Raw genomic sequence first — 18,634 nt, 5'->3', positions numbered from 1 at the left:
AATGCATATTAACCCCTGCAGTGTTTTAGGGTCATATATGACCGGGTGTCCATATTTTATAAGTAAGTATTTTTATCTTTTTTTCTACTAATTCTTTCCAGGTTGTCTCAAATATTTATACTGGATGCCATTAATAGAATCCTAAAACTAGCCAAAAAGAATAATTCATATTTCGCGCCGCTATCGTAACAATGGGGTTAACTTTAAAAATATTTTCTTATTTTTTATTATGTGAACAAGAAAAAAGTACTCACATTTGAAAATATTACAAACTGAACAAATGTGTTGAAAGTACTAAAGGGTATGCAGAGTGTACATTTGTTAAAAAATTAGGTAAATAAATAAAAATTAAAAATAGAAATTGTAGGGTGTACATAGTAGGAAAGTATATAAAAGTAGGTATGTAACAAATAGATGTGAATGCATAATTTGAGGTTTCTGGTAGCCCGTTTCTGGTAAGTATATTACAATATTTTAGTTAAATCATTAATTTCTAATTTGGGTGAGTGCACCCGTAAAAGCCTTATCATTACTTTTGATTCAGATTATTGTGTAATTTTTGATTTTTTTTTGTGTATCACATCTTTTTATTATCTGGAAGAATAAAATCTTGTTTCAAGATACCTAAAGTTTCACTGATCGAAACTAGTAAGCATTACAGGAGTTGGGAGTAAATCTTTGTCATTGTTTCAAGCACAGAGAGTATTTAATCTTTTTGTGTTAAAAGTTAAAGTTAAAATTCTCAAGTTAAAATTACTATATATCTCAAAGGTCTAGGTAGAACAAAGTCTGACAAATTATTTCTTAAATGTGCGTCCTCACAGTTCCATGATATTAGATGGCTAATAGTTTGAAATCAATTTATACAGGGTGCGACAGAGAGGACGGACGGTTTTAAAAAAATCATAAAATAGTTAATTTTTACTCAAAAACAAATTTATTGATGGAATCAGGTTCGCAAGGAAATAGCATTTGAGACAGTCAAGTGTGGAAAATCACATCAGGCATGTGGTGGCCGAAATCGTTGATGCAGTGCTGGAGGCGTTCTTGGAAGTTCGCGTAGACTCTCTCCAACATCGCTCTATAACGCAAACTGCATTGTTTGTTTTACCGCGGGCCCGCGACACTTTTTCAAATTGGCGGATTGGCGGGTTTTTTGAAAATGGTTCACGCGGGCCACTTATAATTCGTTCGCGGGCCACAATGTGGCCTGCGGGCCTGGGGTTGGGCAGCCTTGCTCTATATCATAGGGGTGAAAGCGGAGATCCATATGCAAAATTGGCCTTACCGAACGATCACTGAGGCGAAGTGCAGCAGCATGTTTCCGGGCAGATCGAGTCGGACTGCAAAGAAAGGCTTGTCGAACGCGTTCAACATTTTCAGGACTTGGAACTGTTCGCGGAGCTCCTCTTGGTCTTCTGTTGATCAGTTCACCACGCCTGCGAAGTGTTTCAACCCAACGAAGGATGGTGTTTCGAGAGGGAACAGCTCTATTCCGATGAATGTTGAAGTGGCGACGAAACTCACGCTGTACGACGGTGACTGACTCATTATTTCGGACGAAACAATCATAGGCAAAAACGCGGTGCTCCACCGTCCACGGCTCCATGACGACAACTGGTAAAACAATGCTAGGAACTAACGAGTCAAGCGGCACCCCCCCCAACTCTCTCGTAGACGGATGGGGAGAGTACTACCCATCTCAAAAACGTCCGTCCTCTCTTCCGCACCTGTATAAAGAAGAGTATCAGTGGCGGGCGAGCGGACACCGGGCAGGTGGCGTAGATTTGATATAAATTTACAGTTTTATTCGGAGATCGAAGAAATTTTTTCACACTTGACCAAAACAATAAAAAGGTCACTGTCTACATCTGATTTGGAAAAATACTGCATAAAGCCCGGGCAACACCGGGGACAACAGCTGGTGTGTTAATAAACGTTTTATTTCGATATCACTGCATCTAATCCAAACAACATATTTTATAATTGTGACAATGATTTACGAGAGAAAGAAAGTTCTAACCTTGAATTGATTAATCGCTGGAACTTTAAAGATTGACACCATTATCCTCAGCAAGGGGATGATATCCTCAAACACGTTCAGCACCAGCACTATCCTGCGGAACAGAGTGTCAAGCTGCGTCATGAGTGCCCCCATGGAGGAGCCGGGGCCCAGCGCCTCCAGGGGCAGGCAGTCCATGTAGCAGGCCATGTTCTCCACGATGATGGGCAGCTGCTCCATAGGCAGGGTCTTGCGGGAGTTCAGGAACTCTGTGAGGAGTTGAAGGGGCCCGGTCGGGTTCAACTCGTTGAAGTCAATGAGGGCTTGCGCTATGCTCTTGAAGAATAGCATCTTCTGTTTTTCTGTACAAAAATATTTTATGAAACTATTATTACAATTTTAAGTCTAATTTATGAGAAATGTAAAGCCTCGCATGTGAATACTGGACTTAATAGATACTTTTTAATTATGCTGGACTGGTAATTTTTAAACTTCAAAAAATCCAACCCACAAATGAATTAAAGAATTAATGGAAATTCTTGGAAGAGGTTCCCAAAGTGGTCTATATTGACCCCCAGGGGTCGATATCGGCATGCTGGGGGTCTATGTCAAAGAGAAAAAAATTTGGGGGTCCACGAGATTCAAATGGGGTTACATACAAGCGGACCCCCATTTACCTCAAATCAAAATTTGGGAGTTCCGTAAATAACACAATAGACCAAACACAAATATAATAGACTGAGAAATTACTTATTTGATATTTGTATTTTTATATTGCGTAAAGTTGTTAATTGAGGTATATAAATAGAGTCTAGGTTCCTTTTCTCGTCAAAATTAATATATTCAAGCAAAACATTGCACATTGGAAGCCACAAATTTTCATAATTCCCCAACTTGTTTTTGAAAAACGTCCAGGGTAAAAATGACGTTCAACATTTAAATGCACTTCACACAGACTTCAAAACTAAGTTTGAGGACATTTTGACTATGGAAATGCAACGTTGAAGAATCGGATATCATGTGACAAGAAGAACTGACCGGAATAAGCACTGACAAAGAACTTAAGGGGCAGCTCTGTAGGTCTAGCTACAGAAATAAATTCCCGTTGCTTATCCTGCTTCATTTTCATTTGGTGTAATACCTCACAAGGGTGCCCCTGTCTGCACAATGCAAAGACAGAGACAACTATACCGCCACCCGGTTGTTGGACAGACAAGGGAAGGGAATATTTTTACTAAAAAAATAAATGTTTATCACATGGGACGGTAATAGTTTTAGGAAAATTCAATATTCGGCAGGCAGGGGGTCTACGGAAAAATATATTTGGCAAGTGGTCTACGGGGCAAAAAAGTTTGGGAACCTCTGTTCTAGACCCTTCATCTTATTGTAAAGATGGTTGAAGCTTTATGTTATTCGCTGTTTTTGTGATATTTACCGTTGCTGCTCTTCCTCCTCCCTCTTGAGTCAACATTTCGTAAAGCCTTGTAGTGTCTATCAACAGGATAGATGTCACATATATGGTTATTTTAATTTATTTTTATGTGAAACCTCACAAAAGCACCCCTGTCCGAACAGTGTAAAGGCAGGGGAACTATTTCGCCACCCGGTTAGGAACGTTGTGAGGCAGGTTAAGGTAGGAGCTGTAGGAAAGGATTTATTAACATGTTGAAGGCCGGAGCATAAAACAGTAAAATATTAGTGGAACTTAAAGTTTTACTATTCCAAACGATGCTGATTTTGTTTTTCATACATTTTTCGAAACGTTAAGGTCAAAATTCCATCGCAAATTATTCGAACAAGGATAATATTAGAATGCTTGCATGTTCTCCAGAGACCCATCAGCAGTCCACTGTTAATGTGGGTCTTGAAGAGGCCCGTATAATTTGAAGGAGGAAAAACAGATGCCGGTAGCTCGTTCCACATACAAGCCGACTTACACAAAAACGAGTCGAAGAAGTGGTTACCATTCTCATGAAGCCAACCCTCCTATCCGTCGCATTTCACACACGTGCACCGGGGATCGATGCTGCTAGCTCCTTGGAGCAGGCCCCAATAAAATATCTGTAGAACAGACTCAGCAAGCCCACATTCCGTCTGTGCATTAGAGATGGCAATCGGTCTGTTAACAATGGATTTTGAATCAGACAGACCGCTATCCTTTGCACAGAATCAAGTAGGTTTATCAAGTATTGTGAGGCTCTAGCCCAGAGGTGGCTCACAAATTTGACTGTTGGGCATACTTGAGATATGGATAGTAAAATCTGCTAGCCTTATACAAGATGCCCAGTTTCCCGGAAGCCTGATTTATTTGGGCTTCTAAATAGCCCCGATACTTGAGCTGGTCTGATATACTTACTCCAAGCATCTAATAGGATGCATGATCTGGGCAACAAGTATGGGGGTACTATTGATGTATTTATTGACTCCATTTATAGAACTGAGCGTAATCTATACCAGCACTTCGTTAAATGATACAAATTAGAGTAGCGTTGCTAATGTAATTTGTACTTGTATTTTAATATCTTTGTAGCATATTAATTTTTAGTGTAGAATTATGGGGAGTAATTTGAATGGTCAACCTGGCGCCCTCGTCTGGAAGATCTGAACGAAGACGGCATTGGGGGCCAGCTGGTGCAGCACGCAGCGCAGGAACTGGTGCGCAACACTCACAGCCCCGCCCGGGAGGTGGACATTGGCCTCGCTCTGCCAGGGGTACATGGCCAGCTGGGCTATCCTGGATACGAAGCTTACATGTGATGAATTGATCTTATTCACAATATGTATATATTAACACACTTCCTATGAGAAGGGTAGTTGTACCTGTTACCCTGGTCCTACTTTAATGGCGGGAAAGACAGTGCTGTCTGATATATTTATATGAATTAAGTTGTATTTTTTTTTAAACAGAATTATGAAATAGACAAACTTATAAACAAATACATCAATTGGGAGTTTATAAATATACAAATGATTATACATACAACATAACACAATCATTAAAAAATGTGATACATGTCTTTCCCATCTTCTTTTCTTTTTGACTTTTGTGTGGAAAAATATTTTATCAAAAGAAAACTAACACGTAGAACGGGTAACAAATCCTTACACTTATGGCAATGGAGAAGCAGAAATAATTTTTTTTTGTGATTTGTGTAATAAAATAGTATATTTTTTAGTCATAAATCATTCTAAACGTCCCAAAACTGACTTTAACATCAGTTTATGGAGTAGTATTACAAAGTAGGCTTTAATTTTACACCATACTTTTATGGTTGGGGTGTGGTTAGAAATATGCATGAAAAAATCATTAAAATATATGTATTTTTGTCAAAGATATAGCGATTTAAAACAAAATCAATTTTCTCGGACGGGACCCTTCTGCGTGAAGCGCATTTACTCGATACAGTAATGTCACACAACTACATTACTATTTATGAGACACTAATTCTTTGAAACTAGCGTAGAATGGTAAAAGGAAAGCGTAATGGTATAAGGCGAATAAATTATAGAAAAATAGTCGAACCAACATTTGGATACGGCAAAGTAGCTGAAAACCAAAATAAAACATTGGAAAGTGATTACAAATTAATAGTTTCATCGAACAATGCTGACGAATCTTCAGAAAATATACAAAATAAAATCAGGAAGAAAATTAACTTAAGTAAGATTGGTGCAAAAGTGATTGGTGTTAATGCGATATCTAAAAATAGAATACTTATAAAATGTTCGACAAAGTACGATGCGGAAAAAATGAGTAAAGCTATTGGAGACGAGTTCAAAGACATCAGCGCTACAGAAATTAAAAAGAAAAGACCAACTATAATACTTAAGGGCATTGCTAATGACTATAATAAGGATGATATTATACAAGATATAATCGAACAGAATGAAGATATCAAGGATGTGATGATAGATAAACCAGAAATTGAGATGACGTTAAAAAAGATCTTGAAAAACAAATATAATAACACATCTAATTACATAATAGAAGTTAGTACTGAAATAAGAAGAAGGCTAGTATATACCGGTAAAATCTATGTGGGATACCAGAGAATACAAGTAGAGGATGCCCATCCTCTAGTGCAATGCTATCACTGCCTGTGCTTTGGACATACTTCTGTCAGGTGTCTTCATAAAGAAAAGGACAAACCATTGTGTACACACTGTGCTGGTGATCATTCATACAAAGATTGTGCTAACAAAGATAAAGAACCTAAATGTAAAAATTGTGATAAAAAAAAAGTGGGTGTGTCAAGCCTACGCAAGACAGAAGTGAAACTTCTAGTATTCCTCTCTCTCTATTTTCATTTCATCATCTCTATTTTCTCTCTTAGGTTAGTTTGAAAATTAGAGGTTAAATAATTCAACGACGAAGCATGGATTTGATAGGATATTTCCTCTTGTGCCACTGATGTGTTCATCACCTCTATCTCGTCACTACTCATTTTTAACACTGAAATTCTGTACCAAACCGTATGAACCACAATCAATTACGTATTTCACTCGTATTACACTCACGACGCAGTATACTAACCAAGCAGCTGATGCTTGGCGTGGCGCAGTTCGCTGGTGTCTGAGAGAGAGGAAAGAAGAGAAGAGAGAGAACGTTCGTGAGCGGCTCCCCCACCTCAACAAGCGCATATGGTGAGAGAGGGACAGTGAACGGTGAGCGGTGGTGGGGGTACCCGCATTTTCGTGTCGATCCTGACTCGGTTTTACTCCGTCCCCGAAAATCCATTACGCGCCTAAAGAAGTTTCACTTCAAAAATAAAAAAATGAACTGGAATATTGACATCAGGCATTCTGCAAACGATAAAACGAAATGTATTGTGTATAAAAAAATTAGCTTTTTAGCAAAAGAAAAAATAGAATATTGACTAGAAATAAGATTAAACCTGTCTCAAAATAGATTTAGTGTTATTACATTTTATTACATAAATATCGTTATAAAAATTATAAAAAATCACAAATTAACTAACAAAAATAACATTATTATATTACATTATTTTTTTAATAGTAATATCATAACGTCACCTTCAAAAACATTTTTTTGTTTACTTAAACATGCATTTTTTCACTGTGTACTATATTTCACATTCATAATTATAAAAACAGCTTTTAAATTTTTTTTTAAATATGAAAAATATTCTGAAATAACACTAGATGTGAACATACAGTTTATTTTATATTTATTAAGCCTTTATCAAAAATTACTTGTACCAATTAGCTTCAAATACAATCACTTTTATTTTGTTAAATATTTAACATTAAATTCTTCAATTTATACTCAAAATATGTCTGTTAAACAAAACAAGAAAACAATTAATTACCATCACGAATTAAATGGCGCAGAATAATTTTTCTTATATAGATAATGATAATGAAATAGAAAGTAGTACAGTAAATAATTTAGAAGATTGGATAAAAAAACAAAACATAAATTCGTCTGATAATCTTGTTTGTATTCAATTAAATATTAGATCTATACAAAAATATTGGGATGTATTGCATATATATTTAATTAATTGTTTGAAGCATATTGACATTCTGATGCTATGTGAAACATCTATTCAAACTGAAAGTATGTGTATTTACAATATTCCTGGATATAATGCATATAACTACTGCAGGACTGATAAGTCAGGAGGAGGAATTATATTGTATATAAGAAACAAATTTGAATTTAGACTAAAAACATTAAAATCAATACATTTTGAAAATATATCAGGAAAGCTCATACTCCAGGACAAAACTAAAGTCAATATAATAGCTATCTATAGACCTCCTAATTTCAGTAAATCTTCATTTCTGACGGAATTATCATCATATCTTGAGACAATTAATAGTAAGGAAAATATTATCTTACTTGGAGATATAAATCTTAATTTGCTTGATGAACAAGATAATATTGTAACTTCGTATGAAAACTTACTTACTAACCATTATTTAACTAAATGCATCAATGTAGTAACCAGAGAAGCTGTATCAAATGGACAAATTACTCGCACGTGTATTGACCATATATTTGCCAAATTTAGAGGCAAGAAAATAACAGCTTGCGTCTGTGAAAATAATATTGCCGATCATTTTATCACTGCTATTAATATAAAATGTCATAAACGTCAGGTAGACTTTGCAAATAAGTATATTCAAATCATCTCACAAAAGGATATTGATAGACATATCAGAGATTATAACTGGAGTAAACTTATAGAGGATAAGGATTGTATTTCATTATATGAAAAAATAAAATCTTTATTTAATAAATTTTACAAGAGTAGTTCTAAAACGATAGTGCAAAACCCGAAAACACGACCTTATGCAATAAATGAATGGGTAAGCAGTGAATTATTATGTCAAATAAATAAAAGGGATAAACAATATAAAAAATGGAAAAGTACACCAACAAACAAAACATATGAAACAGAATACAAAAAATCACGAAACCTTGTCAATAAAATTATAAATAAAGATAAAACTAACTACTATAATAATAAATTTAAAAACTGTTTTAATGATACAAAAAAAACCTGGGATGTGATAAATAATATTTTAGGACGTAAACCCAAAAACGATTGTGATGAAACAATAACACGATATATGTTAAAAGATAGAACTGAGGATTCTGTGTCAAATGATTTTGTGAATTACTTCTCGGATAGCATCAGCAACATGTTACATAAATGCAATCACAAAGCTACTAATATTGTACTGGAAGAACTGCCTCACAGTTTATTTATACCAAGAGCTACTATAACTGATATTGAAAACATTGTTAAAAAAATGAAAAACGTTTGATTTAAAAAGAAATATAAAAACTCTTGGGCCAATAATTACTCATTTAATCAATACGATAATAAAGCAAGCAAAAATTCCACAAGAATTTAAATGTAGCATTACTAGACCAATATTTAAAGGTGGAAAACACATTGAACTGGGAAATTATAGGCCTATTAGTATACTACCTGCGTTAGAAAAAATTCTCGAAAAATTTTTATCAAATAAATTAAATAATTACATTGAAAAATTCGCTATCATAGATCCAAATCAATATGGCTTTCAAAGAAAAAAAAATACTGAAAAATTACTGCAAGATTTTTCCAATTACATAAATAATCAATTAAATAATAAATTACATGTTATTGTGTTATTTATCGATAACTCTAAAGCTTTTGACACAATTAACTCTAAAAAACTGCTAGAAACCTTAGAAAAAATTGGAATAAGAGGAAATGTGTTAAATTTATTTAAAGATTATCTTAGAAATAGAAAAATATGTACCAAAATAAATAATACTTTTAGTAAAACAAAGAATGTATCTGCAGGAGTTCCACAAGGTTCCATATTGGGACCTACACTATATATAATTTATGTAACTATAATGAAAAAACTTTTCTCTTTTGTTAAACATTTTGTATTTGCAGATGATACGGCATTGGTCATATCACATAAAGATCTAAAAATTGCAATTGAACTCATGCAAATTGACTTTAATCAACTTTGTAAATGGTCACATGATGCAGGACTATTAATAAATGCTAAAAAAACCAAAGTTATGCATATAAGATCACCTAATGCCAGATTTCAATTTAATCCTAATATTATTTCTCATAGTTTTAATTGCATCCATAAAAATATCCCGACTAATTGTAAATGTGAAAGCTTAGAATTAGTTACAGAATATGTCTATCTTGGTGTTACAGTAGATTGCTTTTTCAAATGGGACAAACATATTAAAAAAACCTGTAAAAGACTCAGATCAATTGCTGGCAGAATGTACACATTAAATTTTTTCCTATCAATTGAAACACTTAAAATAATTTATATGTCAATGGCAGAATCTATTATAAGATATGGATTAACCATATGGGGAAATACTAGTATAACCAATCTGAAACAAGTCCAAGTTGTACAAAACGCAATTGTAAAATTACTAGTCGTCCCTAATATTTTTAAACAGAGACATAATACACCGTTGCTGTTTCAGAGTGCCAAAATTTTACCTGTTAAGGCTATACTATGGCAAAAAATCATAATTCAGTATATATTTACCCCGCAGCATAAAGAAAAATTAGAACATAAATACAGTACTAGATTCACGCGCAATGACGGGTTAATAGTTCCGAAATTTAATAATAAATACGGACAGAGAACGTTTGAATACAACATACCGAAGATATTTAATTTATTACCTGACACTATAAAGCAATGTAAATCTATGAATAAGGTTAAATATATGGTGAAAAATTGGCTATCGGAAAAAAAATATTTATTTTAATATGTATGAAATATTGTATGAAAAAATTGTTAATTCTGTAGATATAAGATGTAAATTATAACTTTAAAAAATGTATTTGAAACTAACTTTAAGCACCTGTTGACAAGCCAATTAAATCGGCTTAGCAGGACTTGTTTTTTGATATTATGTATTAACTATTTATTCAATAAAAAAAAAAAATAAAAAAATAAAAAAATAAAAAAAAAACATGTAATTTACACCATTTCAAAGAAATAAATAGATAATTTATTGTATAAAAAAAAAAAAAAAAAAAAAATCTGAGAGCAAAAGTTCTAATGGATGAGGATCATTCACATCATTTAGTATCGCAAAGTATACCACATTGTTACTGTTAAAAAAATGCCTGGGCCTCGTTACACTTAACCGGTCGTGTGCCTTAAGTGTGTATACGCGCTCAAGGCCGACCATATAAAATTAGCGCGTTAACACGCTGTTCTATATGACGATTTGATTTAGCGGCCTGCCGGTACATCCACACCAAATACCTTACGGCAGAGAAAGGATCAAAAATGATTATAATATAATGTATGTCTTACTTGGATACGACTGTAAGTATTTCAGGAAGGAGCGGGGCAGCAGCGGCAGGCTCACGATGTACAAATGTGGCCAGGACTATGATGCAGAGTCCCAACTCCTCGTCGCTGTATTCTTCCATTACAGTTCCACACTCGGCACCTGAAATCAGTTATATTAACATGTAGATTCATAGAATTATTCTAAATTATTAATAATGCCTACCACTTATTTTATTATTAATTTGAGTTTATTTATTTGACAGAATAAACTAACAATTATCTTAACTAATTCACTCCCCGCTTTTAGATATTTTTAAACCGATTCCGAAAGCAAACCCATGAGTCGTCATTTGGGAATCACATAATGATTAGAATAATGACCTTTAGTCAAACTTAAACAACACATTAATTAGGTAAACTTTTAAAAGGGTAATAACCATTAACAATTGCAGTTATTTTACTCAGAAATTAGTAAGGGAAATCAGTAGATAATTAAAAATAAAAGTAATAAAATCCTTTTATTGCAAACACCTATCTAGTAATATAAATTCATTGTTTGAAAGTGGTAATGCCACAGTTTGATAATGCCTCCAGAGGGCGAAACAGCTGTCACACGTAATAATAATAACTACATAGCAGAACTTGTTTATAAATAAACTGTTTTTATAAATTGAAAATATAATGGAGTTCTACAAATTAAACTTGAAAACAATAAATAAACTGACAGAATTGTATAAATGATTTTTTTTTTAAATTGAAACCATTTTATTGAGTTATATGGGTATACTGGTTTCGCTTGCAATCAAACTTCTTCAGGACAATGGAAATATAACCTAAATTAAATACAGAGGACAATAACAAGGTAAACAAAAGGACCTTTTGAAGAAGGTTGAGTGCAGCCCAAACCGGTCGACCTATAAAACTCAATAAAGTGGTTAAAAAAAAAATTCATTTACATAATGTCAAGCCACAAAGTGTTTGCTTTCTTCGATGATTTAACACAATTGTTATATTAGTGGGGCATTTTGTGATTTACCATTTAACAATTATTTCAGTGATAGTTTTGCAGCAGTACAGAAAGCAAGATTTGATATCACTGCATTTTACAGAAAAAGCAGAGTAAAAAGTTTGACCGAATGTTCACCAACATTCTATGAAAATGGGACCACCTGAAAAACATGTGGAGGTTTATTAAAAAAATTAAAGGAAACACCGTAACTTAACGTAACAGTGGTCGTGCCAAAATAATTTATTTTTCAAAATATTAATTTCTGAAATATTTTTTAATTTTCACAAATCTCTATAAAAGCTTTACAATTCACTTGAAACCACTTACATCGTTCTACCATGCAATCATCTCCAATCCTCTTCCCGCTCTGTCTAATATCGGGTTGAGCGTGGCACGCCTTCTGCGTTTGACCGTCCATGTGGTGGGCTGCTGAGTCCTTATTGAGACCCCCCTGCCACATGAAGCCCGGGCCCCCGTGGCCCCCGGAGCCCCCCGCACCGCGGCCCCCTTCGCCTGGACCTGTCCCCTTTTCCGTCACGCGGGTGCGGTGGCGCTGCCACATGTTGCCGTCTTCGCGGTATGGACCTGAGTAAACAATTTTAAATATATTATAGACAGTATCTGAAAACTCCTGGTACAGCATAGAAATGTGACTACAGTAGAACCTCGTTAATTCGAAATCCAGCGGACATCAAAAATCATATTTCGAATTAACAAATTCCCACATAATTCGAAATTTTATGAAAAAAAAAAAAAAAGACGGCGAAAATCGAGTTCCTCGGCCGCCCCTTCAAATTCGGGTGGTATCTTTGGAGTAAATTAGTATTAATACGAATTATTCCCGTTTAAATCGAATTTTTACAGCCGATTCAGTTCAGTTATTCTAAGCAAATTCATAGAAATACCACACATTTCCGAATAAATCAAATTTTCGCGGAGAATAACGTCGCGGCCGGCCCTTTAAACTCGGATATTCGAAAAATAAGATATATTTATGCGAAAACCGAAATTTCGCGGCCGATTTCGGTAGCCGACCCTTTAAATTCAGATAATAAGTAAATTTCGTAAAAATACGTCATGTTTCCGTGTGAATCGAAATTTTGCGGCCAATTTCCGTCGCGCCGGATCTTTGAACTCAGATATTCGAAGTAAATTTAGTAAAAATGCGATATATTTACGCGTAAATCGAAATTTCACAGCCGATTTCCGTCGCGGCCGACCCTTTAAATTCAGATATTTATATTAAATTCGTAAAAATACAATATAATTCTGTGAATTTTCTTGGCAGATTTTCGTCGTGGCCCGCCTATTAAATTCAAATATTTGAAGTATATTCGTAAAAATATGTCGTATTTCCGCGTAAATTGAAATTTGGCGTTCGAATTCCGTCGCAGCCGACCCTTTGAATTCAGATATTTGGTGTAAATTCATAAAACTACGACATATTTCCGCGTAAAACGAATTTTCTCGGCCCTCCAAACTCGGATATTCGAAATAAATTGGAAAAAATATGACATTCCAGTGTAAATCGATTCCGATTTACAAAATAATAATACTAATTAGGGCGATGTATAACCATGTCAAAATACACTTTTCGTCATTTTACCGTCATGGCTGTCTTTTAGATTCTGATTTACGAAATATTATGATTTATTTTCGCAAAAAACGAAGTTTTTCGAATTACACAAACAAATTTTCGTGTGGGGACAAAAATAAATTTCGAATTACGAATTAACGAATTTCGAATTAAAAAACCATTTTGCATGAAAAAAAATTTCTGTGGATATTTTTTTGGCGAAAATTTCGAATTACGCGTTTTTTCGAATTACCGGGGTTCTACTGTATCTGCATCACATAGAAAACCCAAATCAAAGTAAGTTTATGAATTTGAGGATTGTTACTTTAAAATATAAAAATATTATTACATTGTGTTCTGAAATTATTTGAGTCGGGTCTACTCTTCGGCACTAAGAAAAGACAATTAGCATCTGACAGTAACCCTATAATGATGAAATATTTTTAATTTGACATGATTTCAAGATGGCCACTAAAATTAAAATGATTGAATAAGAGATCTAAACACAAGTGTTATCGTAGAAGATTTCTAACTGCTGTCAGTTTGTGAAGCTGAATTGAGGAAGGCGAAGAGAAGAAGAAAAAGGGGGAAAAATTGTAACGGAAGGTTGGGAAATATTCATTACTTTCAAATACTTTTAAAATTAAAGAATCGATTCTCTTCAAAAGTTGAAATTTCAAAGGTATGCACAAAATTGCTTAATGTTAAAATTTGTATGAGATTTATCATTCTTGAACTTGCTCAGGGACCAAAAGATTAACAAAAGTATTACCACTTGTAGCAGACAGCGGAGGTGCTGACAGTGGAGTCTTCACACTCTCCATAGAGCCAGCATGAGTGGCGGTAGGCGGTGACTCCAGGAGGGCCACTTGCTTTGTCAGCCTCCGAGGACTTGTGCCACGGGATCTGGAAATGTAACAATCAATCAATAACTCTGTTAATTACTTGGGACGGGTTGTTTCACGGAATTTTAACAATTCATCAAATTTCAAATTTGATTTGCAAATTCTGTGAAGGTTCTATTCAAGTTCTATCATTATATCATTACTGGCCAGTTGCTTCACAAAACTGAAATCGGAACAGAACTTGAAAATCAATATTGAAATATGAAAAATTGTTCAAATTCTGTGAAACAACCTGTTTTTAATCTCGTCGCCGTTCAGACAAAAGCCACCAACCCACAAGTTTAGAAATATCCAAATAATCTTATTCGAATGCTATTAATTTTTTTCTATTATTATGCAGGTAGATATAAACCATATTTTAAAGTTAATGCAACATATTTAGCTTTAAAATTGCATCTCAAAAATGTTTGATGTGATTTGGTGACTTCCTGTGAATGGATTTTGCTTACAATTTTCAAAAATTATTTTTTGATGACATCTTGATCAAAAGTACAGTGAATCATTTTAAAGAGATTCTTGCTTGTGGTGGTGTATTGTATTGTAGGACTACTGTGGGATAAGAGGGGACTGCGGGCGGGTGTTCCAAACTATTTTGAACCAATTTAAACCACTATCGGTATGCTCAAGTAGAATAATTTTATACATTTTTTTGCCATAATATACGAGTACACCAATGGTTGGGTTAGAAGTTCGATTGATAAAATCAATGTACCTGGAAGAACCTTCCCCTGAAGATTGTCGAGCTAGAGTGTCTTGCTTCAACATCGGAGCATCTACTCTCGAGCGATCCTTTTTGCCAATAGTATCTGAAACATATTACAATAATGTCAATGAAATTTTATAATGGAAATATTCTCTCGTACTTGCGGCAAGATCTATGGAGCGGAGGAGCTACGCACTCCCTGAATTTCAACCGATTCGAACCTACAAAATCTAACGTGCCTCGTCACAACAGGAAATTCAATTCGGTTATAATACAGGGTTTTCCAATAAGAGGTGTTATTTTGAATAGCCTGCTATTTCGGTAGATGTTACTTTTGAAGCTGTCATTTTTTGACATTTGACAAGTAGAAACTACGCCATTAATAAAAATGGAACGATACATGCTTCAACAACGCATTGAAATTATTAAAATTCACTTGAGTGAATCAAATGCAAATCATCTTGAGTGATGAGGCCCATTTCCACCTCGATGACTTCGTCAACAAGCAAAATTGTCGCATCTGGGGCTCGGAAAACCCAAGAGTTATTGTTGAAAAGCCTCTCAATCCTCGACCTGTGACTGTTTGGTGCGGTTTATGGTCCGGCGGAGTCATTGGACCTTACTTTTTCGAAAATGAGGCTGGAGCAACAGTTACGGTGAATGAATTGCACTATCGAGAGATGATTAATGATTTTTTATGGCCAGAATTGGATGGTATTGATCTGGACAACGTTTACTTTCAACAAGACGGCGCTACGTGCCACACAAGCAATGAAACCATTGATCTTTTACGATTGAATATCAAAATAACACCTCTTATTGGAAAACCCTGTATAACGCATAACAATAGATATCTATATATGCGTGTGTAACAAATTCAGAGTGACTTGTACCTATATTCAGAGCAATAGTTCATTTTCTATATCGCTCACAAAATTTTATGAGAATGTTTGCATATTCTGTAAACACTCAAAAGTATGTATGTTTTTTATCATTGGGTATGTTGTTTTGCAAATTTTACCTTAGCGCTATCGGCACTCGGATTTTTACATCGGAAGGAAAGGTTTATTTTGTGACATTTTAAAGGGGAATGCGTATCATACTTCGACTGCGAGGTATCAATATTATCTTTAAGATACTTTCTAGATTGCAATTTAATTCAGATAGAATCTTGGAATCATAAATGAATATAGCAACCATGGTACAGTTAAAAATGTTAATGTGGTTGAATTAGCTCAGTAACTGATTACTCAGTAACTGAAACACTTCTCCGAAAGGAAGAGGTCCTGAGTTCAATTCTTAGATGCGATTGAATCTTTTTTGTCTTTTCTATTTCACATTTTTCGTTTGAGAGTCATTAATATTAGTATAATATTACCTGACGGCATACACAGAGCCTCTCTAACTCTATCCACCAGCATATTGAAAGCAGGACCACCATCCTTGCTGCTAGGCGAATACTGTCCAATATGCAGAAGTCTCTCGGGGGCCGGAATATCAAAGTGGTGACCTCTCGGGTGTGTGGGAACCGGCTGAGGGGATGTGGCCTCCCCTCCGTCACTAGACGGGGGCTCGCTGGAGCCGCAAGAGAGCACCTCCATCTTGGAGAGAGGCGACTCGGGAGATGCGTATGCAGCTACAATGTTGTATTCATATTTAAGTGGGTTACTGCGGATGTTTGTCGACGCTGTCGGGAAAACACATCGGTCGAAGTAATTAATGATACCTCACATTGCGTAATAGTTAATTCATACATTCTACATAGAAAAGCTACAAAAAAATTTAGAAAATAAATATGTTGGAAGCTGATAAAACTGAGCTATTTTTGTGAACTATCGAAGTGTTCCTACATCTCTCACATATATTTTCAAAGAAAAACAAACATCCCGGTTATGAATAACCCGACAATACATATTTTTATTCCTCCTACTACCATCATTATAAATGCAAAATAATGCATCTGCAATGATGGAGGACTAAGCAAGCATAGAATTGAACCCGCAACGTCTGTTTTGGTTATTATATCTCAACTTTTCAGTTCCAATTTATCATTTTGCCTATTTTCATAGAATAAAGAAAAGACTAGAAGTGCTTTCGATATAAATTTGAATGGAAATAAATACTCTGTCTCCCTTACACTCGCCTAAGATCACCATTCTATTTGTATTTTGTAAACACATCTTTGTATTGGAAATTGAAATCTCGATTGGGCTAATGAAACATTCCCACAAGGCATATCTTGTGTTATTATTTATTATATATTAGCAGAGACAGTACAAATATTAGTATGTATGTAATAAAAAATTATTATAGTAGTTTTAGAATAGATATACACTACGTAGATATTTTTTTTTTTTTTTTTTTTTTTTTTTTATGTGACACCTCACAAGAGTGTCCCTGCCTGTGCAGTGCACAGACAGGGGAACTATGTCACCACCCGGTTGGGCGGCGTTGTGAGGCGGAGTAAGGTAGGGGCTGTAGGAAGGGATTTGTTAATGCGGGCCTTGAAGAGGCTCGGATTATAGGAGGGAGGAAAAACAGATGCCGGTAGCTCGTTCCACATACGAGCCGACTTACACAAAAACGAGTCGTAAAAACGGCCCGTTCTCATGAAGCCAACGTCAACCGTGAACGGGTGTTCAGTTCGTGTCCGTCGAGTTTCGCGCACGTGCACCGGTGCATCAGGAATCAATGCTGCTAGCTCCTTGGAGCAGGCTCCATTGAAATACCTGTAGAACAGACACAGCATGCCTACATTGCGTCTATGCATCAGAGAAGGCAATCAGTCTGTTAACAACGGATTGTCAATCAGACGGATCGCTCTCCTTTGCACAGACTCAAGCAGGTTTATCAAGTATTTTGGGGCACCAGCCCAAAGGTGGCTCCCAAATTCAATAGTTGGGCGGACTTGAGACTTGTACAGGGTCAGCAGCTGGTCACTGTTGAAAAATCTCCTAGCCCTGTACAAGACGCCCAACTTTTTGGAGGCCTGATTTACTCGGGCTTCTATGGATCCCCGATACTTGAGCTGGTCTGATATAGTAACTCCAAGCATTTCAATGGAGTCTTTATTGGGGAGAGTGCTCCCATCAAATTGCACCAGACAGTCATTGATCTCCCTCTTTGCCGAAATCAGACACGCTTGGGTTTTTGAGACGTTGAAACTGACCAAGTTGGCCTTACCCCAGGCACGAACCATCTCTAGGTGGTGGTCAATTTTTCGCTTCAAAACTTCCCGAGCTGTTCGGACATCATAGGTGGAAGGGGGCCTGTCAAAAAGATAACCCTCGTGAACGGTGCTGTCATCAGCGTAGCAGTGAATTGGTGCACATTCAACGAGATCGTTCATGTGCAATAAAAACAGCGTCGGAGACAGCACAGATCCTTGTGGCACCCCCGCATTGATTTGGTGCGGTGAGGAAGAAGAGCCGTCAACCACGGTTTGAATTGTTCTTCCCCTCAGAAAGTCCGCAATCCAACTATGCAGGGTTGGGTGGATCCCATACGATGGTAATTTCCCGATAAGCGCCCGGTGCCAGACTCTGTCAAAGGCTTTGGAGATATCCAACCCAACGGTTTGGGTTTCACCAAAACGTTCCATGTACCGCCCCCAAATATGCGTTAC

The 18,634-nt window shown here is 35.7% G+C and overlaps 1 protein-coding gene across 1 annotated transcript in view; it reads right to left on the bottom strand.

The window, feature by feature from the left end:
* The window catches only part of unc79 (UNC-79 domain-containing protein), a 107,056-nt gene that overhangs the window by 14,044 nt on the left and 74,378 nt on the right, over positions 1 to 18,634 (bottom strand). Inside the window, exons 33-39 of the mRNA XM_089640310.1 lie at positions 16,388 to 16,696; positions 15,019 to 15,112; positions 14,174 to 14,307; positions 12,153 to 12,410; positions 10,838 to 10,976; positions 4,582 to 4,736; positions 2,024 to 2,364 (exon numbers count right to left, since the gene is read on the bottom strand). Coding sequence (XP_089496436.1) covers positions 2,024 to 2,364; positions 4,582 to 4,736; positions 10,838 to 10,976; positions 12,153 to 12,410; positions 14,174 to 14,307; positions 15,019 to 15,112; positions 16,388 to 16,696 — 1,430 coding nt within the window. The remainder of the gene's footprint in view (positions 1 to 2,023; positions 2,365 to 4,581; positions 4,737 to 10,837; positions 10,977 to 12,152; positions 12,411 to 14,173; positions 14,308 to 15,018; positions 15,113 to 16,387; positions 16,697 to 18,634) is intronic.

The sequence above is a fragment of the Hesperophylax consimilis genome, chromosome 15 (genome assembly GCF_061612785.1).
Source record: "Hesperophylax consimilis isolate HC1 chromosome 15, BYU_Hcon_1.0, whole genome shotgun sequence".
Classification (NCBI taxonomy): domain Eukaryota; kingdom Metazoa; phylum Arthropoda; class Insecta; order Trichoptera; family Limnephilidae; genus Hesperophylax; species Hesperophylax consimilis.
This window is presented reverse-complemented; position numbering and strand designations above follow the sequence as displayed.